This window comes from Apis laboriosa, unplaced genomic scaffold (assembly GCF_014066325.1).
Source record: "Apis laboriosa isolate Shangri-la unplaced genomic scaffold, ASM1406632v1 scaffold14_cov150, whole genome shotgun sequence".
In the NCBI taxonomy this organism is placed as follows: Eukaryota; Metazoa; Arthropoda; class Insecta; order Hymenoptera; family Apidae; genus Apis; species Apis laboriosa.
The window spans coordinates 2,579,569-2,606,793 of NW_025221798.1; the positions used below are offsets into that span (position 1 = coordinate 2,579,569).

General features: G+C 26.3%; 4 protein-coding genes and 1 long non-coding RNA gene across 11 annotated transcripts in view; 3 read left to right on the forward strand and 2 right to left on the reverse strand.

Moving 5' to 3' along the window:
• LOC122710608 overlaps window positions 1-8,657 on the forward strand; it is a 29,555-nt gene extending 20,898 nt beyond the window's left edge. For all 5 annotated transcript variants that reach the window (XM_043928558.1, XM_043928560.1, XM_043928559.1 and 2 more), the window contains 8 exons: window positions 989-1,221; window positions 1,673-1,884; window positions 2,164-2,378; window positions 3,030-3,233; window positions 3,742-3,858; window positions 4,231-4,515; window positions 4,795-5,293; window positions 7,997-8,657. In XM_043928558.1, the coding sequence (XP_043784493.1) occupies window positions 989-1,221; window positions 1,673-1,884; window positions 2,164-2,378; window positions 3,030-3,233; window positions 3,742-3,858; window positions 4,231-4,515; window positions 4,795-5,293; window positions 7,997-8,393 (2,162 nt within the window). In that variant the 3' untranslated portion in view covers window positions 8,394-8,657. The remainder of the gene's footprint in view (window positions 1-988; window positions 1,222-1,672; window positions 1,885-2,163; window positions 2,379-3,029; window positions 3,234-3,741; window positions 3,859-4,230; window positions 4,516-4,794; window positions 5,294-7,996) is intronic.
• Window positions 8,658-9,867: 1,210 nt separating this feature from the next.
• On the reverse strand, window positions 9,868-13,972 carry LOC122710705 (putative serine protease K12H4.7). 2 transcript variants are annotated; one of them, XM_043928733.1, is made up of 9 exons: window positions 13,838-13,972; window positions 11,904-12,139; window positions 11,598-11,779; window positions 11,288-11,523; window positions 11,031-11,166; window positions 10,639-10,955; window positions 10,394-10,526; window positions 10,132-10,301; window positions 9,868-10,046 (listed from the first exon to the last, which is right to left on the reverse strand). In XM_043928733.1, the coding sequence occupies exons 2-9, from the start codon at window positions 12,102-12,104 to the stop codon at window positions 9,937-9,939; spliced, it is 1,485 nt and encodes a 494-aa protein (XP_043784668.1). In that variant the 5' UTR covers window positions 12,105-12,139; window positions 13,838-13,972; the 3' UTR covers window positions 9,868-9,936. The 2 variants fall into 2 exon arrangements, with proteins under 2 accessions (XP_043784668.1, XP_043784669.1); XM_043928734.1 differs by lacking the exon at window positions 13,838-13,972 and adding an exon at window positions 12,296-12,344.
• Window positions 13,917-17,695, forward strand: LOC122710704 (xenotropic and polytropic retrovirus receptor 1 homolog). Of its 2 annotated transcripts, none has more exons than XM_043928731.1 (10): window positions 13,917-14,058; window positions 14,427-14,518; window positions 14,657-14,810; window positions 14,965-15,209; window positions 15,461-15,722; window positions 15,823-16,190; window positions 16,269-16,611; window positions 16,677-16,846; window positions 16,919-17,052; window positions 17,167-17,695. In XM_043928731.1, the coding sequence occupies exons 2-10, from the start codon at window positions 14,450-14,452 to the stop codon at window positions 17,426-17,428; spliced, it is 2,007 nt and encodes a 668-aa protein (XP_043784666.1). In that variant the 5' UTR covers window positions 13,917-14,058; window positions 14,427-14,449; the 3' UTR covers window positions 17,429-17,695. The 2 variants fall into 2 exon arrangements, with proteins under 2 accessions (XP_043784666.1, XP_043784667.1); XM_043928732.1 differs by having other exon boundaries at window positions 16,269-16,428.
• Window positions 17,696-20,243: 2,548 nt separating this feature from the next.
• LOC122710565 lies at window positions 20,244-26,952 on the reverse strand. Its single transcript, XM_043928487.1, has 5 exons — window positions 26,459-26,952; window positions 24,573-24,859; window positions 22,024-22,317; window positions 20,904-21,047; window positions 20,244-20,685 (listed from the first exon to the last, which is right to left on the reverse strand). The coding sequence occupies exons 1-5, from the start codon at window positions 26,754-26,756 to the stop codon at window positions 20,437-20,439; spliced, it is 1,272 nt and encodes a 423-aa protein (XP_043784422.1). The 5' UTR covers window positions 26,757-26,952; the 3' UTR covers window positions 20,244-20,436.
• On the forward strand, window positions 22,178-24,700 carry LOC122710567. Its single transcript, XR_006345953.1, has 3 exons — window positions 22,178-22,331; window positions 23,526-23,770; window positions 24,476-24,700. It is a non-coding gene; the product is annotated as an uncharacterized LOC122710567 (long non-coding RNA).
• Window positions 26,953-27,225: the final 273 nt, after the last annotated feature.

The following is a 27,225-nucleotide window of genomic DNA, read 5'->3' on the forward strand; positions in this document are numbered from 1 at the left end:
GTAACAATTTATTTCTCTAGCCTCATTTATAACTTTGATTCAATCTATATTAATTAAAACTCATAATTAAACAAATATAACTCGATTATAAGATAGATTAAAAATCTCAAAAATTTCTTCAAACGACTTCGAACGATGTTGAATCATCACCACCATGCCACATCGTTAGAAACGCGTTTTCTAATATCACGGGATGACTCGTGACGTTTCTCGACAGGTTGGATACTTTTTTATATATACATATATATATAAACAAGAAATTGTCGCTGTTTCGAAGACGATTACACGGGGACAAAACGTGGAAAGCATGTAATTGGTGTTGGCCATCCATCTGGTCACACCTGGAGTACTTTCCAGGTCGGAAGATGTAGTCCTTGCTTAGGCACCTGTATTATTTCACATTATTTTATCCGTTCAAATGTTTTGCGATTTCAGAGTAGCAATTTGTGCGGCAAGTGAAAGCATGGATCGATTTCGATCTATGGATCCTGTGAAAAATGTGTGATACTTTATCTTAATACGGGAGAGTATCCCCCTCTTCGATGAATTGGCGTGTTCATTGTTGAATGAAAGACATATTAAGTTGTAACTTATGTCAATAATTTTAGAAGATATTCGATCCTCTTTAAATATTTTTATGATGGCATGAAAAATTCTATTCAATTTCTATTTAAAGAGCGAACTGCATCAATTTCCTTGTCTTTAATTTCATTCAAAACTCTAACTTGTATCAGTTAGAAAAAAAGATATTCAGAGTTTTGTATAAAATTTGGAGCAAAATTTTTTTCTATTATTATTTATTAACATTAAATTATTTACTAGTAATTGAATAACCATTTTATTATTTTTGCCTGAATCGAAATCAATAGCAATCTATACAAAAAAAAAATGCAATCAGTCGATTTTGATTGTTTCCAATATTAATCTCGTTATCGCATAGGTAAACGTTATCGAATTGAAATTTCTCACGCACGTTCTCTGATTACAGGCGACGATATACCAGGAACAATCGTGGTTCGTGTTGGAAACAATCGGCCGGACTTGGGAACGAATCCAATTTGCAATCGTTTCACCGGCCCTCTCGAAGAAGGCCAACCTCTTTTCCTACCCTGCAATCCTCCTATGCCAGGAGCTTTCGTTTCCGTGCATTTGGAGGCAAATACACCGACACCAATCCCAGTCCAACTCTCTTTGTGCGAGGCTTTCGTGTATACCGATCAGGTGCATACCACAGAATTTACTTGAAACGGGTAAAAAATGTTAGGTTGTGCCAAAATTTCTTTTCTTTATTTGGTTTGGCAATTTTATGAAATTTTATGAAATATCATTAAAGTAAGTACGAAAAAAAATAAGGAATCTTTTGGAACAATCTGATATCTCACACTTGCTTGAAAAGAGATCTCAAAATTAATGATTTTAAAGTACTTTGAATATAAAAATGTACAAGAACATCGAATCAAAATTGAGAGTTCAATTCAGTTTGAAAACTCATCAATATTCAATAAATTCTTCTTTTGTTGTATGTCACTTTTTTTTAGCAAGTATGTAATATTTCTCTTATTATTTGTATCATTGCGTTTTTAGAAATAGGAATTTTTAATAATAGATTAATAATAAGTAAGATTTTTGAAAAGTATGTTATTTTTTTCTAATTAATTATTTCTTTGCACAGGCGCTTCCTATTGAGAGATGTCCACAATTCAGAGATCAGCCACCAGGTTCAACAGCAACTTATAATGGAAAGTGTTATATATTTTATAATCGGCAACCAATGATATTTAGGGAGGCGTTATCGTTCTGTCGTGCACGAGGTGGAACTTTAGTGGATGAAAGCAATCCTGCGTTGCAAGGATTTATTTCATGGGAATTGTGGAGGAGGCATAGGTAGTCATTTAGAAAAATCACAATATAGAATTCTATGAAACAAATATAAATGATTAAATGAAAAATCTTTGAATATTTTTGCATTTTTCTTCACTTATTGCAACTCTAAATATTATCTTCTTACATAATTCAATCACTTAAAATTAATTCAAGTGACAAAATTTTATTCATATTTTATTATTTACAAATTATAATTAACGTAGAAAATAATTGAAAAAATTCTCAATATCTCTTTTAATAAAGATTTTTAAAAACTCTATATTTTATGTCCCTGTTAAGGAGCGACACCTCGAGTCAATACTGGATGGGTGCAGTGAGAGATCAGAAGGATCGCACGGTTTGGAGATGGACAGGAAGCGGCGAGGAGGTATCCGTTTCTTTCTGGAGCTTGCCTCAAGGAACCGAAGAGGACTGTGCTCGATACGATGGTAGCAGAGGCTGGCTTTGGTCTGATACTCCTTGCACGGCTCGATTAAATTTCATCTGTCAACACCGTGAGTACCTGGTATAAGTTTCAAACTAACGTCGCTTCCGTATTCCTTTCTCTCATTATTATCAAATTATACGATGACACGAATATCTTTTTCTGTCTGTGGATGCGCTAGATGATATAGAATGATGTAATGTGACAAGCTGAGAATCAATAATCACCGGATTTTCATGTGAAATCAAATTTTTATAAATCAATGATTATAAGATTATAAAGAAATGAATAAAAATTTGCTTTATTTCCTCAAATATCATAATTAATGGTATTATACTTTAGATATTTTTTATTCTTTTGCATGTGTTATCAATATTTTATAAATTCTATTGAGAATTTTATTTATTTGTCATGTATATAATTTTCAAACTCTAAACAAGAATTAACAAATAAATTTTTCTTGATTTTTTTAGGACAATAAAAATAACATTGTCTATTATTTTTCATTCTCTTTCAATTTAAAGTTTCAATTAGAAATATTTTTATATACTCATAAATTCCAAAAAACAGAAAAAAAATCATCAGTATAAGTTCTCCCAACTATAAACCACAGATTATGGTCCATCATAATTCCTTTTCTATCACTGAACATAAAAATAGCAAGCAATTTCAGCCAAGTAAAAAGAGGTAAGAAAAAATGAAATTCTTTGTTTGCTGTTAGAACCACGAGCATGTGGTCGACCAGAACAGCCGCCGAATTCCACGATGACGGTGACCACAACCGCAGATCGGAATTCCGGAAGTGCATACGAAGTTGGCGCGACCGTGGAATATACTTGTAACGCTGGTAGCCTTCTTATAGGACCGTCCAGTCGCACTTGTCTGGATACTGGCTTCTACAACGAGTTTCCACCTGTGTGCAAAAGTAAGAAGCATACTGTTCAACTATGGAGGAAGCCAGAGTAACTGCAAAAAAAAAAAAAATGTAAAACAAGTTTCTTTGTATTTTTAGATACTTGTTAATATTTGATTAGACATCAAATATAATATTTTACAAAAAAAAAATTAATAGAAACAAAAGACAAATTTATAACAAATACAAATAACGAGCAATAATTGTATTGTAAAATATTGTAAAATATTATTTCTTAATAAGAACAATAACTGTTACTAATAACTTTGTAAATAATTGTAAAGAGTTATTCCTTAAAATAGAAATATAAATACAAGAACAGTAGTATTCTAAAATATTATTTCTTAATGGTAAAATAATGTCAATGACTGAAGATTTCTAGTTATAAGTTCTTCAATAAACATTGCTTCTCTCTCATAGTTGGACAGTATAAGAATCAGAGAGAAATATAGAGACCAACTTGGTGAACCATATATGTATCGTTATATCGATGTTAAATTCAACATTCTACTCGTTTCAGGCATCGAGTGCGGTTACCCAGCAAACATAAAACACGGAGGCTACACACTTATCAACAATACCGTTAGTTATCTCAGTCAGGTGCTTTACTCCTGCGATGAAGGATACGAGATGACTGGTAAGAATTTATCGTGGCGCTAGCCATTATTTCTTGATTGTTTGATAAATGGATATCGTTTGTAAATAATACTCTGATACATGTGTTCGAAAATGCTTTATAAAGGAGCAGTTTGAGGAAATTGGTAAGCATGTCTTGTTTGGTAAATGATAGTAATGATAGTTTCAGTTTGTCTCTTCTTTTAGTATCTTGATTTTTATTATTTTTTGGAGCAATATATGAAATGATTTAAAATATGATAATGAATTTGTAAAGTAATTAATAATAGAAATTAAAATAAATGAAGATAAATTCTTATTAGAATTTTATTGTTTAAGCAATTTTTACTTAATTTAAATTTATGTAAAAATTTTTAAATAATTTCCATTAAAGGTCGTGCAAGATTGACTTGTGACATCGATGAGCGTTGGAATGGACCACCGCCGCGTTGTGAACCAATCCTGTGCGATCCTCCAACACCGGTGCCGCACAGTTACATCCAAATCGATGAAATCGATGAAACCGAAACAATGCCATCGAAATCGAACTTCAATCGAAGTCTTCTCGTAGGCAGTATTGTCACTTATACTTGTGAAAAAAATTATAGACTCACTGGGCACCGACAAATATTATGTTTACCCACTGGATTGTACGATCACATCGCACCCACCTGCATAGGTAACTGATTCATTCATTAATATAAATAACAAAATATAAAAATTTGTAAACTTTTGTCTCTTCCTACAAGCTCAAGAAATCCATCTCTTCATTCATCGTAAAACCAAAATTCCTTCATTCAAAGAAGAATTTCTACAATTCCTGAAATACTTACATTCTTGGACAATTGTCACACTATAAATCTAATCTCTTATAAACAGGATACAGGACATTTAAAAACATGACTTCTATTCTTTACAATAAAATATCGAAAGAAAATCAGAACAAATTTTATTACAGAGGAACCACGCACCACAGTGACCGCCCCACCCCGAATAACTGTACGAACAACGACTGCCAGAACTCGGCAACCATTCTTACCGCCACGAGTCCGACCCACAACAATCTCGACGACCACAACCACGACCACCACCTCTGTACCACCTCGAAGAGTGGCCAGCACCGCTGAATTACCCGCGACGGTTCGCGAAACCATCGCGAGGAAACCGAATGTCGGTCTTCAGAGGCCAGCACCTCCTCCTTCGCCACCTTTGAACGATGACAGCAGTGATCATCCTCAGGACAACGAGATTTCGGGTAGTGGGGTGGATAATGCACAGGTTGGGATTGGAACCGGTGTTCCAGAACCTTCTGGACCTTACAGGGTGGACAATGCCGACCACACAAGTAACACTCATCAAGCGAAATTAAATCTAGGCGCTGTGATTGCCTTGGGTGTCTTCGGCGGTTTTGTATTCCTAGCCGCTGTAATCACCACCGTTGTAATACTTATACGCAGGTAAAGGAAAATCATTAAAATAAATCCGTGATTCACGTGATTCTCTTTGTCTCTGTGATCAAAATTTTTAATTGCACCAAAAGTAACGCCTGTTGTAATATAACATTAGATTGTACTTTGTATATTTTATATTTTATGTTATTTTTGTTTGTGATATATTGTTTTTTTTTTTTTGTTTATTCGTTTAGTATTAACTGTAATATAACTTCCATGCTAACTTTCATAAGAATCAAAATAGAAAATTAATTTAGAATAGTGATTCTTTTATTTTTTAAAAGACTGAATTTTTTGATATACGTTAAATAATACAGAGTGTTCGATTACCAGAAATTTAAGGAATTCTTCAAATTAATGGACGATGACTAATTATTTTTTGAAATTTTGAACATTTGTAACTGAACACCCTGTATATTTTTGATTTGAAGATCTTTACATCATTAAAATTATATTTATAATCATCTGTGTCTGCAATTTTATTTTTAATTTTTTTCAATTTCTTAACAGGCATTATTTCTTGGGCAAACTATACATAACTATAGCTTTTCTATATATACAATACATGACTCTGTGTGTATACTGTATCGCTTACTCTATATTTGTTCAAACTTTATTCTTTCGTCTATCTTCTTGTCTTCTAATCTCTTCTAATTTAATCGCATATTTTTTCAAAATACTGTAATTTGTTGTAGTATAACAAAGGGTTGTTACGTATAATAATTTTTAAGTCCTCTTGATTTTTATTATTGTATTTTTTTTTCAATATTATCAATTGATAGTATTATAATGTAATTTCGCTGCAACTGTAAAAGCTTTTTCTACTTTAAGTGAAAAAATACAAAATTATTAGATAAAAGTATTTTTTAAGAAATTTCTATCTATATATCAAATAATAATCGTTATTATAAATTCAAACATTTTGAATATGATAAGAATTATAATGTCAAAAAATTTAAGAGCTGATTATTCAAGATAAAGAAGAATAAACGAAAAATCATTTCTTGAAGAATCATCCCTTAAACTTTTGGACAACTTTTTGCCAACTGAATTCTCTATTATACCCTATAATAATTATTATATCTATATATATAGGGTATTATATATTCGTGGATTCTAAAGACGAACATAAAAGTTTCTGTAAAATATTTATTGAAGTTTATTTATTAAGTTACAAACAATCGAATATAAATTGTTTATGTCATATTATATATATTTCTTTATATACTTCATCTTAACCTTAAAAATCAATCCTTAAAAAATTATCCCACGAATATATCTAAACTATATATCTAAACTTTCCAAACCAATGAAAAATTGATCAAAAAAAAAATCAAAGAATAGAAACTTAATCAAACCATCGTCAAAATAGAAATAAAATATAGTAAAAAAAAATTAAGAAATAAAAAAAAGAAAAGTTGATCAGAGGAAATAGACAACGATCAAGAATATAACAATTAACACTGAGCCCGTTTGCGTTGCGGTGGTTAGCGGCAGTGGCAGGGTCAGAGGAAGGCGCCGCAGGGGGCTTGGTGGGGTTGGTGCGTTGAGGGGTGGGGGTAGTGGTGGCCTTGGAAGGGGTGACGCCGGGATGCCCTCGCGTTGGTACACACTACTGGCGCTGCCCTTCCCCGACCAGCACCTGGGGCGCCGCGATTTGACGGCACGCCGCGGCACCGATCATCCTTATTCCTTTGGTCTCTCGGCGGCCCATCGCGCTGGATACTTTTCTAATCCATCCCTCTAGTTTCTTTTTTTTTCTTTTTTTTCTCTTTCTCTCTTTGTTTACCTCTTGTGTATAGATATGCATATACATATATATATATAGTCCACCATTATTGCCCTCACCCTCCACGCAACCACCGCCCACCACTACATCAACCATCACCACGTACCACTACAACCGCCATGCGCCACCCTCGCGAGTGATTACTAGTCAAGGTAAACGAGCAATGTTTGTAATGAGCACAAATATTTATATAGCGATAGCTCGTTCACCAAGTCTCACTCTTGAGTGAGTACTTCAATGCTTCACTTCCGGGTGCACGTGATGCAGCGTTTGTGCACTTCCTCACCGAGGTCCCTGTGGTTGGTTTGTACGTACCACATTCGTAGCACAGTAGTTTTGAATAGGGCACATGAAGAAGAATTGTCATAGTTATTTTTATTTGTAATTGTTTATAACTTGGGACCTGTTATAATTAAACATTAACAGATCACATTATTAGTTATAATATAATTAGAAATGAATAATATAAAAGAAATAATAAAATTGAAAAGCAAAATTGAAAAGTAAAATTATAATAATGTAGATTAAATTTAAACGTATGATTTGATATTTTTATAGAATAGTTTAGTTACTTAAAATAATAGTTACTAAAATTATGGGATCAATCAAGGGATTAAGTATTATAAGTATAAGAGATAATATAAATATTATTACGTATCTATATTTTATATCTAAATCTTTCTTGCTCCTTCTATTTTCAAACTGGTGATGGTGTTACAATTTATTTGCTTCAATTACACTTGGCTAGAATATTGTCCAAACACATATATACATTTTACAAAGATAATATAAAAAATTTGAAAGTCATATCAATAATGCATTTACACTGCTTAAAGAAAAAAAAAAAGAAAAAAATAAAAAAAAACAGAATTCTTATTTTTAATATAAATTAATAAACAATTGTTAATGTATTTACACAGAAATCGTGGTAGAAGCAGCAAGCATTATCGGCATCGTGCATCTCCTGATTGCAACACTGTGGCCAGCTTTGGAAGTAGTTCCTCCGAAAGTCGAGGAGGTTTGAATCGATACTACCGTCAAGCTTGGGAGAATCTGCATGAGACGGCTGGTCATAAGACCAATCATCCTCCTCTTCGTCGTAAGGAGACCCTGGATGAACCAGGATATCGAGAAAATTACCGTGGTAACAACACCGAGAGAGATGGTTCGGAATTAGTTGTGAGCGATGTAGCCACATATCCCACCAGTAAGCACGCCAGCATTTCCGACAAGAAACGCCATCATCATCATCATCATCATCACCACGGTAACTCTACGCCTGAGTGGAGGCAATCCCAGTCCCATCACAGATATTGAGTACCGGATCTGTTATCTAAGATCCTACATTTTTTTCTTGAGATTTTCAGTGAATCGATAACTGTGACGAGTTGCTGCGATTGGATCATGAGTAAGCGATTTTTTAATATTTTATGAATGGTAATACAATGAGGAATAATGATGGTTTTATGTTGAGAAATAAGTGGAGTATGCAGTGTTATAAAATTTTTATCAATGTGATTTTTAAATTTAAATAAGTGTGTAATACTTTTGTTTGAATTTTAATTTTTATTTTAATTTTAATTTCTGGATAGTTGCATGTACAAATTATTAAATCGAAAATTCTTTTAGATGTTTTTTTTTTAATTTTTAAATAATTTTTAAATATTTTCTAGTTTACAAACTTAAAGTTTGTAATTAAAAAAACTTTTTTTTTTATATAAAATTAACATTTACCTCATTATACTATCATTTATGAAATTGTAATTCTAATTTGTAACTCCAAATAGAATTTAAAGGAACGTGGTGAGTCAGACGTTGTGTAGGAAAATTTTAAAACGTGATTAATAGATAAAAATGTTTATCGTTCTATTATACAGTAAATCATTTACAAATTGTTACGTAATGTAAATATCGTACTACAATAGCGTAAGTTAATGATACAAGTTGTGAATAAGAAGGATCATAAGTTGATCAAAGGATATGCCAAAAAAATGAGAATAAAATATATATATATATAAATAAATATATATATATAATTACTGATTAAACAAATTCTAATATAAATTATTGTATGAATGTTTAATTACAATATTAAAAATGGTATTAATTTACAAAAATCATACTCGATAAGATCAATATCTGTTATGGATACTTTGGCCTCGCCTTAAAAAGATTAAACAAATTTCTCATAATAAACCGACATTTTAAAGATGATGTCGTTAAGGAAAGGCCGACGTTATCCATTTCAGAATCAAAATTTATTTAGATACGGTGCTCGTTCTAAGGCAAGCTACGTGTAAAACGTTATGTAAAATCTGTTCTATATATATTTTAATTAATTATTTATATTTAGTATTATTTTAATAAGTTGAACATTTTTTTCTCATATTCGTCTGGAATAAAACATACATAATTAATAAATAATATGTATTTATTTGTTGACTGATATAAGATATATTCATAATAAGTTGTACATGTATTTATTTAATATATCGATAATCACAAGAAATTGTAATAGTGCCATTATGGGCAAATTTGTTTAATTGTAACTATACATACATTCTTGTGGTTTAATATAAAGGACATACAAAATAGTAAACATTATATCACGAATAATTTGTTATATACGTAAATAATTATTTTTAGTTTTAATAAATGCACCATTTATTTGAATTAAAAATATTTATATAGCATGATTGCTTTACAGAAGTTTATAAAGAATTCAAATTGTTTAAAAAGTTACTTAAATAAACTTAATTCTTGTAATCATTATTGTTTCATTAAAAAAAAATAATAGGAAATCTAATTGTTATTATTATATAAATATGTGTATCACATAAAACAAAAAAATATATCACATTTAATTACGCAACCATTGACTGATGAGATTTTCGATTTTTACTCTGGCAGTTTTTAATTGAGGTGGATCATCTTTGGAAGATGGATACATGTTAGCACAGTGAGCAGTACCTGTAAGTCATAAGTCAAGTTTTAATTAATTTTGAACATTGAATAGAAATTAGAAAATAAAAAATACATATTAATGTTTATGCACCATTGATATAAATAACAGGCATTTGTGGATTCGATGATTTCGTAAGTCCCAAAATATGCCAAGGATCAATTGATCCATGTACAAATACTACATTTGTAACTTTTAAATTTAATGCTCCATATAAAATATTTGTTCTATTTATTGCCGAGTTCAGTAAATGAATATTGTATCTATGGAAGTATAAAAATGTTTTAATTCTATGTAACTTTAATTCTATATAATTCTATATAATGATAATTAAAAATGTATTTATCTCTCAAACCTTGGACCAAACACATCAATACATTGTTGCACAAAGAAATCTATTGGAAATGTTTCACTAAATAATTTTGGACGTGCTGTAGAAGTTTGAAAGAATCCAAACTCTGTACACGTTTGATACATCCATTGTCGTCCTAAAAAGTACATAAAAAGTTATTATATTTATAAAATATAATAACTAAAAACATAAAATCACTTTTTAAATCACTTTTAAAAAATAATACTTTTAAAAAAATATTGCATTACCTCCTTCTGCTTCTTCAGAAGCCCAAGTTACATTTCGAAGTTTATGAATCATTTTACTGTATATATAATCCAAACATTTCTCTTTTGATGCATTCAATATTTTAGTGCTTAAAATTGCAAGTCTATCTATGGCAATACCTAAACTATCATTCGTTAAAATATCACAAGCGCTTTCGATAGTCAAATTAGCCATTGCAGAATTATTACGATTATCTTTATTATATTGTACAATACCAGCAAAATTACTCGCTATTGTTTCATACAAATTAGAAATATCACTACGTTTAGTGTATCCAGAATCAATAGGATCACATAAACTGCAAGAAAAAATAATTTTTCAATAATAACATATATATTCATGTTAGTAAATAAAAAATTCAATTTCTACTTACACAAATTTTTTAGCTATTCCTTGTTGACCGATTGGATGACGTAACATTATGTGAAATTGTTTATTTGCTTCTACTATTGTATTCACACATGCTTCAGAATATTGTTTGAGAGCATTTTCAACAACAATATAATATTCTATAATAAAAGTTATTAATATAAATACGTATAATATAATTTAATATTTTATTTTACATATAATATAATTTATAGTTATTAATATAAAATACGTTTTATAATAAATATTTTGTATGCTTACCCTGAAAGTCAATCTCTGCTAATAAAGGGCCACTTGCAGAAACAGCTCCATGTAATAAATGAGGATATTTAGAACGCAACCATGCAGCTAATGATCCAGCATATGATCCTCCAAATGCAATCCATTTAGTATTATTTGGTAATTTATAATCAATATTCATAATTTCTATAAAGTAAGCTAAATCTGCAAGTGCTTGTTGTGAGGAAAGATATTTTAAATTTTTCACACTAAGATCTCTGTAAATAACAAAAATATTGTATTATAATTTAAAATGTGTTTATAATTTTAAATTGTAAACAATATTACATACGAAGTAGGATGACTTTTTCCATAAAAACGATGTTCTACTTGAAAACATAATGCTCCAAATTGCTTAGCATATTCAATCCATTGGCCTTTTACCATCCATTTAGCAGTTGCTGTACCTTCACCACTTATCATTAAGAATACAGGTCCTCCTTTTTTGTAATATTCTGCATTTATAAAATATCTCTAGAAAAGTAATTAAAAAATTTTAAATATAAATATAACATAAAGTATATATAATTTATTTGAATTACAAATTCAAGAATTTTGAATATGAATATATATATATATACATATATTTTTATATTACCTGTTGCCAAACACGTGCATCAGTTGGATCAAAGTGATCTAAAAACTGTGTAAACCATTGCTCGTTTGGAAGTTTATAATTTTCAGATAAAATTGGAGCACCTAGATTACCATATTTACTTCGACCTCTCATAAATATTTTCCATGATATACTATTATTTATTAAGCTAATAAAGAACAATAGATATAGAAACTGATACATTCTATATCAAATCTGGTTTAATTATATGGTAAATTCTGAAAAAATAAAAATTAGATATTTATATTATGTAAAAAAATAATTGTAAATATTATTTTATTGATTTTATGTTTTAATAGAGTCAAAAATAATAAAAAATATTATCTTATATATTAAAAAAGTAATATTTTTATTAGACTGTAGATGAAACATACATAAACAAAGAGAGTAAATAATAAAAGAAGAACAGAAATAGAATACAAATATTGAAATCAGTAGTGTCATCTAGAGTGCCATAAATAAAATACAAAAAGAAAAAACAAAAAATAATGAAAAAAGGATAAGAATTAAAGATTAACGCAATCTCTTGAAATATCTTCCAAAAATATCTTTCAGAAGTATTTAAAAGATGACGCTGATCCTCAATTCTTATTTTATCTTATTTTGCTTTTGAAGAAATATCTTTGGAATTTAAAAAGATGGCATTAATTGTTAATTTTGACTTTATCTTTCTACTTTTTCTATTATTTTTTGTTCTTTACTTGCATGTTTCATTTGTTGCATTGATTTCAATATTTTTATTCTATTTCTATCCTTCTTCCATTATTTGCTTTTTTTGTCCATATGCGTGTTTCATCTATCATCTAAATAAAAATATTATTTTTTTTTTGTCTATGTTATAATTTATCATTTTGTAAATAAGTAAATAATTTAATTCATATTAAATATTCTTTTTTATAGTACCATCTCTAAAATAATTTTTGACGCAGTATAAATTATATTTTATTATAGGTTATAGATAAAAACTGTTTTTTAAACATAATCTATATTTTTATAAAAAATTAATAGGAGTAAAATATTAGATAATATTATTTCTTTATATAATATAAAAAAATAGAATTATTATTTGAATTAGAACGCAAATTTTTTCATATTTATTATATTCAAGTATTAAAATTTTTTAGAATAATCTTAAACTAATTTTTTAATATTTACATTAATTATTTTATTAAATATTAATTATTTTTATAATATTTTATAATATTTTATGTATTATTTGTATTGGTTTAAAATATTAAATATAGCTTACAATGTTTTAAATTAATCACGTGATGTATATATATATATTTTGTATGAAATAATGTTCAATAAAATAATCTTAAAATGTTATTAAATATCTTAAAAATTAAATTATTTATTAGTGCATATGAATTAAGAAAATATTAGAAATAATATTAATAAAAAATCATTATCGAATGTTGATAAAATAAAAATAAATGCTTATGCTATCTGACAATGTTTTATAACTATATTTTTTAATTTACTTGATTTTTTAAAAAAAAGTTATAATTTAGAATTGTTTTCATACAAAAACAAAAAAACAAAAATATGTAAGTATATTTTTTTTATATTCATATATATATATATATATAAGTACATAAAATTATCGTTCATAATAAAATCTAAAATCAATAAAATGTGATATATAACAACAGAATTTAAAATTAAAATCGAATCTTAGGTAAAAAATATAAAACATTAAAAATTATAACAAGATTAACAAGATTATCGCTTATAATACTTACATACGTAAGTATTTTTATCTATCTCAAATAAATTAGTATAATGTGCAGTTTAAAGTTACTTAATTGCAAAAATTTTCTACCGAATTCTTATTAAGAATTATTATTATTAAAAAATAAATAATATCTTTGCGAAAAATATAATTGACTAATAAAAGAATTTATTGTACTTACAGAATGTACTTTATATTTACGAAGAAATAATGATATTGCGATCAATGTAAAATTTGACAATTAAACGTAAAGAATAAAAATAAATACGTTTATCTTCAAGTAATAATAATTTATCGCGAAGTAAACGAATTGAAAAAATATTGACTTAGTGTTGCCGACAAAGATTTTAGAAACATTATATGTATTGCGTATAACCTCTTTTGTTGTTTAATTCATTGAAGGTAAGTATGAAATCAAACATTTAATTTATTATATTTTTTTTTTATTATATTTTTTTTTACTATAATTACATTTCTGTTTATTTTATTATTTTATTTCTTTGATATTCATATTCTTTGTAAATTTATATATGAAGTATATATTTTTTTATATAAAAATTTTGAAATTTATATAAAAATAATTTTTCTAATTAATATATAGATATTTTTTGTTTATTTTACTTTTCATTATTTTATATATATTTCATTTATATATTTAATCATGTTATATAATTTTTTGATTTTTTTTTTAATTATATTATATATTAATATAATATATTAATTTAATTATATTATATATTAAATAATTTAAATGAATTTATTTATTACAGATTGTTACATTAATTGAAATAAGATGAAGTTTGCAGAACATCTATCTGCTCATATTACGCCTGAATGGCGTAAACAATATATTAGTTATGAGGTAAAATAAATTAATATAAAAAATTAAGATGTCAATATTTTATTTCAAATTTATTATTATAAAAATAGAAACAAAAAAGAAATATAATCTTATTAAAACTATTAATTAATATGATTAATATCCTTTTTGGATCAATAGGAAATGAAGGCTATGCTCTATACTGCAGTAGAAGAAGCACCATCAGCTGAAAGTGTTGAACCAGAAGTTATATCTCGACATTTTGCTTCTTTTGATGAAGTATTTTTTACATTTTGTGATCGTGAATTAAAGAAAATCAATACATTTTATTCTGGTAAGAGAGTTTTGTTAAAATTAAACATATATGAATTATATATGAATTAAATCAAATTAATAAAAATTTATTAATTATATTTATTAACAACAAAATATTCTATATTTAATATTTATTTTTTATATATATTTTTTTATATATTTTATATGTATAGAAAAGTTGGCAGAAGCTACACGTAAATATGCAGCTCTTCAAAATGAGTTGAAAACAGCATTAGAATTACAGCAAGGTGGAGGAAAAAATAAGGGGAAAGTGATTGCTAAACCTCATTTACCAACAAGAAAGTTGAGAGAATTGAAACTTGCATTCTCAGAATTTTACTTATCTCTTATACTTCTTCAAAATTATCAAAATCTTAATTACACTGGTTTTCGAAAGATTCTTAAAAAACATGACAAGGTATATCGGAAGAGAGATTCTGTTAGTTATCATTGCATTAATTCATACTTAATTTTTTTTGTATTTCTCTAGGTTTACAGGTTACTAGGTTTTCATTTAAACAATAATGAAAATAAGGAAAGAACTAATACTTATTTTAAAGTCCCTTATCCTATTAAACACAAGTAAAAACTCAGCACACCTCATACATTGTAGCAACTTGTGTTTTTTATATATACAAGATGTAATATTGTTTTTATTTCTATTTTCAGTTATTGTCTGTAGATAGTGGATCAAAATGGAGGGTCGAATGTGTAGAAACTTCACATTTCTATACATCAAAAGATATAGACAAACTCATACAAGATACAGAAACTACAGTAACAAATGACTTAGAAGGTGGAGATAGACAACGTGCTATGAAACGTTTACGCGTTCCACCTTTAGGAGAACATCAAAGTCCATGGACTACTTTTAAGGTTGGATTATTCTCTGGTAGTTTCATTGTCCTATTCGTAACAGTTGTACTTTCAGGTAATAACAAATATTATATAAATAATTATATAAATTATATAAATTAAATTATATAAATAATTAATTATAATTGTATTTATTTTCTTTATTTTATTTTTAGCTATATTTCACGATGGCGGAGAAAACTTAAAAATTGCATTTAGATTATATCGTGGACCTCTACTTATTATACAATTTTTATTTCTTATTGGTGTAAATGTTTATGGATGGCGATCGTCTGGTGTGAACCATGTATTGATATTTGAATTAGATCCACGAAATCATTTATCTGAACAACATCTTATGGAATTAGCTGCAGTTCTTGGAGTTATATGGACTCTTAGTTTATTAAGCTTTTTGTACAGTGCTAGCTTAAGCATTCCACCATACGTAAATCCGTTAGTTTTAGTTTGTATCATGTTAGCATTTTTATTAAATCCGTTAAAAATGTTTCGCCATGAAGCACGATTTTGGCTATTAAAAATAATCGTAAGTTATATTAATATAATATAGTGTTAAAAATTGCAATTAATAAAAATTCAAATTTTATTTTATTTTTATTTTTAGGGAAGAGTTTTAATATCGCCATTCGCATATGTAAATTTCGCTGATTTTTGGTTGGCGGATCAATTAAACAGTATGGCCACAGCATTATTAGATTTCCATTTTTTAGCGTGTTTTTATATTACCAATGGAAATTGGTTAGAAGCAGGAGATTCCACGCAATGTATGTCTGGATCTTTAATTGTTAGACCTATTGTTAATTGTCTACCTGCATGGTTTCGTTTTGCACAATGTATTCGACGATATCGTGATTCCAAAGAAGCATTTCCACATTTAGCTAATGCTGGCAAATATTCAACTACATTCCTTGTTGTAATATGTAATACTATGTGTGCTTATCGTGCTGGTAAGGGCAATTTTTTTATATTATTAATTATATTATAACAAAAAGATAAAAAATAATAATTTTAGTGGAATATCAAACTCGTTGGGAAAATCCATGGTTGTGGCTTTGGATTATTAGTTGCATTGTCAATTCAATTTATTCAGTAACTTGGGATTTGAAAATGGATTGGGGTTTGTTAGACAGCAATGCTGGTGAAAATAAATTTTTACGCGAAGAAGTTGTATATTCAGCAGCTGTATGTAAATGAAGTTATTGTCTAATTTTCCTTCGTTATTAAAACATTTATCGTATATGATATTTCTTCTAGGGATTCTATTATTTTGCTATAATTGAAGATTTTATATTGAGATTTGCATGGATTGCGAGTTTTGTTCTTATTGAATGTGAATATGTATCCAGTGATTTAATGACATCTATAGTAGCACCTCTAGAAGTTTTTAGGTAAGAAGTTTTTAGCTATATTTTATCAAATATTTAATTATTTCATTATATAAGTAATTTTCATTAAATATTTGTATTATCAATTGATTTATAAAAATATATTTTTATTTTAAGACGGTTCGTTTGGAATTTCTTTCGATTGGAAAACGAACATTTAAATAATTGTGGTAAATTTCGCGCTGTTCGTGATATATCGATAGCACCGATAGAAAGTTCTGATCAGACACAAATTTTGCGCATGATGGATGAAGAAAATGGTGTACTTAATAGAGGTAAACGCAAAGTTGGTGGTAAAAGACAAGCTAATATCAAAGAAGATAAACGAACATTACTCAAAGAAGAAACGATTGATATAGATATATCAAATGCTAGTTGAAATTAATTCAATTTTTTTATTCATTGGAAGTTTAAAAAAATATTGTACTAAATTCGTTGCAGTTTTTATAAGAATTTAATTAGAACAAATGCAAGTCGAACTTTATGAAAGATTAATATTTTTTTTATTTATCAAAATTGAAGATCGTAAGGCTAAACTAAATAAGTGCCTTATATATAATATGTTTAAAATATTTCTTTATTCTTTATATTAAGCAAATTTAATAATTTAATGTTATGATACCATATGATATCATATGTCTTCCATAAAACTATTTTGGCACTTACTATATAATTTATTGCTAATAAATTGATTTAAAAAATGAAAATTAATGAAAATATTTAATTAATATTTAGAATAAATAATATATTCAAAAAAAGCAAATTATTTTATTAGCAATATATATGTTAATAATATTTATTATATAGTCTTCAATTTTGATTAATAAATGTAAAATTCTATACTTATTTAGAAAATGTATAAAGTGTATGATAGAAATTTATAGTTGTACATAATAGTGAATTATATGTAGAAACAGGGTTGTTTCTTCAATATGTACATGTTCATGTTGATGCAACAAATAATAGTCTATTTACAAATTAGTATTATAATTTTAAACAAATAAAAATCGCTCATTATTTGATATTTGATATGATATGATAATATCCATAATTTTTAAATAGAAAAAAATAATATGTGAATTAATAATCAGCAGTAAATATATAGTGCACAACTTATAAAGTAATTATATTTGAATTAATTTCATTTAATACTTACTAAATTATAATATCTTTAATATTAATAAGTATTATTTTTAATTATCTATCTTTGTGATAAAATATTGATTTATTTTTATGCTACGTAATACAAGAGCTTATAAAAGAGCTATATAGATAAATGCAAAAAAAAAAAAAAATGAATTTGATAAATGGGAATTTTATTTAAGCAAAATAAAAGATAATAAATAGATATTCAATATTAAGTATTAAGATATTAAGTACTTAAGATTGTATACCATGGCATTTTTATAAAAATATTTACACTCTCAATTTATATTCCAGAAAGTTCAAAATATATCCATATATTTATCAAAATTACTTTTAAAATAAATATCGATAAAAATAATAAAAATCATAACTTTAATATAAATTCTTAATATTAATAATTAATATTAATAACGATATTAATGAATTATCATTTATTATTTGATAAAAAATAAAAATTATATTCAAAAAATTATCTATATAAAGAAATAAAGAATGCCGATAATCTTATTTGTTCATTTAAAAAACTTAATATTTTATATTGCTTTAATCTCGTTCATATATTAAGTATTCCAATGATTGTGATGCTTTTATGTATGTATTTTTATATATTTTGTTATAGAAATAGTAATGAAAGCGAAATGAATAATAATAATAAAGAAAACTTACTCTTATTAAAAAAATAGAGATATTTTTATATTTCATATACAAGATATATACTAGTTATATATCTTTTTTGAAAAACGCGCAATATATGCCATATGTGATTACAAGTAATCTTAAGTAACTTGTGAATTTAATTGTAAACAATACTAGTATTTAAAATATTTACATTAAAAAAATAGTGAACAAATATTTAAAAAAAATATATTGTATTTTTTATTTTACTATTTGGGAATAATAATTATACTCGATAATGTGTTTTATTTTTTAAATTTATTTTTTCATAACAGTACATGATATATATTATATATACATGATAAAGTTCGCATTGAATTAACTTCGAGTATTAACATATAATTGTACAATAAAGTGGCGATATTAAATCAGCATCACTTATAACATTTCATAAACTAAATTATAAAAAAAGACAATAATTACAAATGATTTTATGCATTAAATACCTATTTTAATATCAGGTATCTAGAAGTTTGTTATTAATGTAATAGAATCTTATTCCAAAAACTATTTTAAATATTTTAATGTATTTTATCTTAATTCTTTGAAATTCTATATTGAAATTGGTTTAAGATATTTTTATATTAATTTTTATATTAATTTTTATATTAATTTTTAAATACGATAAAATTTTTTAAAAACTAATTTCAATATTTGTATAGATTGTTTTAATTTATATATGTATTTATTAATAAAATAAAATGTATTATTTCTTATAAAAAAACTTCAATAACTTAAGAAAAAAATAAAAAATTAAGTAAAATATTTTTTTGCATATTTTACAAATCTAGCAAATTAAAACTTGTAAAATATTTTTAAAAATTTATTTATTCTTGTAATCATATAAGTATATATTAAAAAAATAAGTAAACAACTTTGGCAGTATAAAACTTTAAAAATTAGTTTTTTAATTATTAGATAAAATATAAAATATTAACAATTCTTATGTTTATTTTCCAATGATTCTTTTAAAAATTCTTATATATTAAAAATAAATTTATATTTTTATATATAATATTTTGAAATATTATAATTTACCTTTGGAATTATTGTATAACAAATATTCAAAATTATATATTGTTATTCTTTCAAAGCTGGATTTTTTCTCCTTAAAATACATATCATTTTTTAATGAATAATATACAACAATATGAATAACAATTGGTATAAAATAGCATAAGAAATAAATAAATTTATTAATTTTTAAAATCTCATTAAATATAATCATTTTTATACAATTAAAAATACAGCATATGTATCTATTTTTTATTTCAAGAATTTCATTACAATTTCCAATTATGAAAGGTGAATAATTAATATCTACAATAGCAATTAAAATTGTAATGTGAATACTAGTAATGATGAAATAAATTGATACAACGAAATTATAGAAATAAAGCCTCGAGTGAAGTGCTTAAATTGTTTCATATATATATGTATATATTCAAATAATACAAAACTTTTCTTGTAATGCTAAATTATATACATTTACATGTGTAAATGTATAAGGATTTTTTTTGCATTGGTTATAAAAATAACTCGAAATAATTTGAAAACATCACATTTTTAAGAAGTTTTCGCGGTACCGATTTCACTGCCATGACTACTGGAGGCTTTAGATTTCCTTTCTGGGTCCATGGCAATTGAAATGAACTCTTCTGAGATTTTTTTATCCAATCCTGTATATGTTTGAGCTAGATCTACTTGATCTTCTCCTATAGAAGACATTCTTTTCGGGGATTCCGATTTTCTTTCAGTTTGCCTCTTTCTTTCCATAGTATCTTCAGTTATGTGGCGTTTTTGTTTTGATCGAATCTTTTAACAATTGTAAAAACTTTGCATTATCATTTTTTTTTATTTGTAATACATATTTTATATTTGTAATTATATATATAATTAATATAATATTTATATTATATTAATTTAGATTTTATTACGAAATAATTAGAATCGATATGGAATATAATAATGATTATTTAAAAGATGGATTGAGAATGAATGATAAGGAATAATATTATAGTAAAAATACGTACAATTTGTGATGGAGCACGAGCAGCGTATGGCATATGCGGTAACATAGGAACGGCACCATAAGCTGGACTAGCTATTGGCAAAGGCCCGGTAGGCATAAATCCTCCAGGAAATTTTGCAGGTGCCCCAGAGATTGCATATGGTGACTATAACAAAACAAAATTTATCATGATTATTACTGTTACTATTATTATTTTATTTTTTTAATTTTTTGTATAAGATTTTTTTATTCATCAAATTTATTATATTTTTTAATTATATTTTTTAATTACTAATATTTTATTTTATATATATTAATTTATTATCTTTTTACTTGAACTATTTAAATATTAATCAGAACATCTATATTTATCAAATAAAATTTATGAATTAAAACAGCCATAAAATATATTCACTCAATTCATTCTAAATTTTCAATTCATCATTCTATAAGAAATCAATTTTTCTTTAATTGATCTCTTTAATTATTGAATAAAACAACATTCATACATCATTAAATAAAATCTAGCAATCAAAGTAACATAAAATACATTTACTGTATCTATTTTAAATCTTTTATCAATTTCTCTGTAATTAACTATATATAACTTAACTATTCTAATAATCAAAATAACATGAAATATATTCATTATCTTCATGATTTATTTTAAATCATTCTTTATTAATATTTCATGATTAAACAACCTTTTCTATTCAACTATCCAATTATCAAACAAACAATCTTATATCTTCTCAAGAAACAAAATTCAACAGCCAGAGAACAAACATACCATGCATTCCTTGCAGAAACCAATCACAACCATCCACTACAAGAATTTCTCAGGCATTCTGACCGCAAACACGTACTATGCCTCAAGCATCCTTCGCTCAAAGAGGAATCCGAAAAGCTATGAGAGAAGAAGTTGGTTGGCTTTATCCTCCTGACACAGAAATGCCTGCAACGAGCTCGTGCATCACCGAAATGTAGGCACAAAGATCGCCTGAAGCTAAGACTCGACGTTGAGTTTCTCTCAACGTTCGTCGTCTAAACTTTCTAGCTCATGTGTCACTGACCTATCCCTTCCAGTACGTCGAGCCGTAGTAGTCGAGAACGAAGGGTCGTGGGATAAGATCAGGCCTCACCTGGATCATCGGATGTATCGGTAACATCGGCTGCACTACGTAAATCGGTTGATTCTTCGGTACATGATTCTGCGCTGTGACCCACTGATGGACCATGTTGCGAGTCTTCAATCGACCGTCGCTTGCAATTTCGTCGACATTGTTTGCTCGAAGGCATCCGCATAGTTTAGGGGTTAAGGTTAAGCAAATGTAACCAGAAACTAATAATTCGGCCACACTAGCTACCAGTAATCCAATGCTAGCCAATATACCTGCCCAGGTACCCTCTACTTCTGCTGCGTTTCCATCTTCATTCTTTAACAATTGAGGTTATTTTATTTTTTTTATTTATTTTAATTATTCATAACAAAGAAATTTAATTTTTTGTTTCAAAATATTTTTAATTTTAAAAAATTTGATAATTTGAAATTTGCTACGAGAATAAAAGTTTTAATTCTAATTAATATAATATAACATATTATATATATATTGTAAATATTAATTATACAATTAATATTTACAATTGATATTTTGTAATGAATAATACATAAATGAACAAATATTTAATTTGTTCATTTATAATATATATTATTATATAAAACAAAGAGTTTTCGGTGAGAAAGTTTCACTTTTTCCGGAAATAGGATAAAGATAAGAAATAATACATAACATTTATTTATTTAGAAAGTTTTGTTATGAATTTCCAAATATTGTTGAATACTTATAAGATATATACTAATAAAATCATTACAGATCTCAACATTAAAGATCTCAATTAAAGATTGAAATATATAATTTAAATAATATTTGAATAATATATGGAAATATTTATCTTGCAGCTTCTAACATTTGATACTCTCTTGTGCTATTATTTTCATCTTCTATTGTTCTTTAACCTATTCATATTTCAACTATCAAGTATATTATAAATAATAAGATTGACAACTATTTAAATTTATTTTTATAAATGACATTTGATGATTTTCATAAAAATTCTGATAGAAAAAATATATATTAATATTGATAAAAAAATAAATAAAATAAAAATAATTAAAAAATATATATTGTTGCTAAAAAATAATATATTTCAAATTATTTTAAATTAATACTATTTTAAAAATCGAATATAAATATAGATACAAGATATTTCTACTTTAGAAGACTTTCTCCTACCAAACAGTTGGACGAAGTATATCCGTCAAAGTCTATTTACTTTGACCTAAGAAAAGTAACATTATTACTTTTACTTGTATAACTTCATATTATAGGATATTTAAACTATTTATTTTTATATTTTATATATTAATATTATAATTTTTAATTATTGCTTAAATAATTTAATATATTTTTCTATATTTTATCTTGAAAACTTTTTTTTTGTTTTTGTTTTAAAAAATTTAGCGAAATAATTTTCTCTTATTAAAAAATTAAAATACAATTATTTTAATCCATTATTATTTTCTTCGAAATTCATGAAATATTTGTAAATTCAGATTACTGCATAGCAAAACATTTTGTAATAGATCATTGACCGGAAGAGACGTGTTTCATCGCGTTCAAGATTCAGAGGCAGGGCAATTTGTGAAATTCACGATGCCCTGACCGCGTTTTAGCCTTGGCATTGGAAACTTTCTCTGACGGTCAAATGGTTCCAACGGCCCTGTTCTGGTTGGTCTGAGACGCCAAAACTCGTCGATCTCATCGGTGAACGAGAAAATGATCAAGAACGAATTTGGGCCATCAATACCGCTTACTAATTGAGTTTTAAGTAAGTACAGTTCATAATAATATGAACTAAAATAAAAAATTATATATATTATATATAATTGATTTTGAAATAAAATGAACTTATTTTTTAATTATTCTAGGAAAATAATGAATATGGAATATAGTAAATAATACAAAAATAAAAAATAATATAAAATAAGTAAAATAATATTTCAAATAAAATTTGGCTGCTAATTACTAATTCAAAGATCATACCAGTTCATTTATATGAAAAATTTTTAATAATCCCCATAGATTCTATCTCCTATAAGCATAAATACCCAATGACAGTTCGAGTAATAATTTCCTGATGAAGTCACCGTTAGCTTCTTAGTAGTTTCAAATAAGCACGCGCCAATAAAATTTCTCCGAGTATTGAATATACTTATCGCTAATGATTGATCGTAATTGATACCTTCACGTTATAATATATATCTTCATCGATTACTAATGAAATCCGAGAAGTGTAAATTTTTGTTATCATATAGAATGAAGTAAGTTATATAAAAGATCATGAAAAGTAATAAAATTAAAAATATAATTATTATAATAATTTCATTATGATTATTTATCAGTTTTAAAAATCTCTGAAACAAGAAAAAAAATGATGATAGGAGTTTTGTTTTATTATTATTCTGCTAAATTAAATCTTATTTTTCTAAAACTTTCAATTAATTTATAGATTAATTTTTAAATTTCTTTTTAGATAAGTACAATATTATAATTGTATACAGCAATGTTCAGAAAAAAAAAGAAATACATAGAAAAAAAGAGTAACTAGTGAAAGTGCAGACAATACGTACCGGAACAGTGAGCAAGGTCACTTCCGGTGTTCTCTGGGAGTCCCTGACAATAGCAGTCAAGGCCGTGATTGCAGCCATATTCGAAAGGGCAAGGGCAATGAGGCTCGCTGCAAGGTGAGCCGTGGAAAAGCTGGAATTCGTTTTGCTTGTTGACGTTGCAAGTGTTGCTACGACACCAAACGCTCCTGCGGCAAGAGCACCCGCACCTGCCCATAATCCTGCACCGGAACCTCCTAATGCAGCGCCATGGACCAATACCAGGATACCAAATACTACAAGTACTACACCTATAATATTAAATTTGTTTTATTTAAAATTTTTAAAATAATAATTATTAAAATATATTTAAATTATAAATTGAAGAATTCATGTAAAAAATAATCTTTAGAGAAGAAATATTTAAAAATCTTTAATTTCTTTTTTTTTTATCATTCTAGGTTTATTATTACAATTATGTTGCAGCAGAATCATGAAGTTGAAACTTACAATTAAAATTGAATAAGGATCATTTTATGAATTTATCAATTGTAGAAATGAAATATAATAAAAAATAAATAATAAGAAAATATAAATATAAAATATACATGGGATGCACATGAATATGGTAATAATTATGTTCATTTCAATATCACCAGAGAACATGGAATAACAATGAACTACAGCATGGTAATTCTCTACGGTTTGCAAATCTGTAGAAGGAATTACACAAGTATGACTTTCTAAGTGAAATGTTTTCACTTTTACACCGATTTCTATGCAGTTTGAAGAAATGTTTGCTGCTCAGTGGTCAGTCAGTGAAAATTCGTATATATTTTATTTATAGAATTTTAAAACAATCAAGATACCACGCGAAAGTAGAAATCACACTAACAACTCTGTATTCATCTTACTTGTTCATGAATTATATGAATTATAATTTCAGACAAATTTTTTGCTTTCTTAACATTATCTCTTGTAGTTATTAGGATCATTTTAAAAAATTATGGTATATATTCTTTATAATGATGATAATGATGAATTCTAAATATGATAGAATATATTTAAATAAAGAGGTATGTAATATTTACTGTTTGTTACATACGAAATATTTATTATTCATGAACAAAAGTTGTATTTTATATATATGTATTTATATTATGTATTTTATTATCACGATTTTTTAAAATATAAATGTAAATATCTTTTCTGTTTTATTGGAATTAATTAAAGTATTTCAAGAAATGTTTTCTTTGAAAATGCGTCAAGAACGATAATGAATGAACTTGTAAGGATAATATACATATTAACATAAATTTAAATAGTAATCGTCATCAAATATCATATTTAATTAATAGGAATTCGTTATCTAGTTGAAATTGAAATGTCTGGTAAACACGTTTGCCGTGAATCCGTGATGTTATTAATTAAATTAATTCTAATAAAACAGGTTTTTGCGGTCATTATTGCGAAGTAATGTCAATTGTTTTTATAAATCAAATATATCTTTATCTAATATTATTAATTGAAAATAGTTGATATACAATCAAATTATTCAATATTATTTATAAAAAGAATTAACTATTAAATAATGTATTTCCCAAAATAATTTTGAATTAAATAATTTCAGAAATTTATTTATTTTTTTATTATTTATTTTATACTCTATTCAAAGAATCCTATCATATAAAATATAAAATAGATATTAACGTAAAAAACTTAATAAAAAATTTAATATAAATTCTTACAAAATGTATTTTAATAAAAGAAATAAAAAAAAATATAAAATAAAATTTAAAATAAAAAAAAATATAAAATAAAATTTAAAATAAAAGAAAAAATATTTCTTATAAAATAATAAAAATAATAAGAAATATAAAATTACAGAAAATTTCCAAAGATAAACGTACCTAAAAGCAATTGCCCACAAGAAGTGAACATCAAAATAGTTGATTCATCCTTGGACTCCTTGTTCTTCAGTTTCTGTCGATCGTCCGTGCTTGTTACTGTTCGAGGCTGTTGCCGTTGTTGCTTCTCAGAAATAAGGATTTCCTTCGAATGTTTAGACTCGAGGCAACTTTCTGGTTTCGAATCGGATGTGTTCGAGTCCTTCGAGTCCTTCGAGTCCTTTGAATCCTTCGAATTCTTTGAATTATTCGAATCCTGACTTCTAACAGTCGAGTCAAGTGCAATCGCCGCGTTCTCCATACTTTTTTTTTTCTTTTCTTAAAGGCGTTTTAATACATTACTGTACACACCTGTTTCTTCCTACTTCTTCACATGGAGCGTTCCAGGTACGTTCAATCATTTATTTTTTTCTCTCGTGAATTCTTTTTTTTTTTATTTATTAAAGCAATGAATATATTATTCATTAGAGAAGATTTCTTCTCGATCTCGTTCCTTTTTTTTTATTTAACTCTTTCCTTTTCTTTTTTTATTTATTAAAAAAGAATTTATTATTAATAGAAGATTCCTTTCTTAGCTCATTTTTTCTTTATTTATTCTTGTTCTTTAATCTTCTTTTTTTTTTTTACCTTCTTTCTATTTTATGTAAAATATTTGTATTTAATTTGAATTTTAAATATATTTGAACGCATACTGTTTTCTTTCTCTTCTGACTTTTACAATTTATTTGTGTTAATTGAACGAATGGATAGATCGTTCTATTAGAGAATTC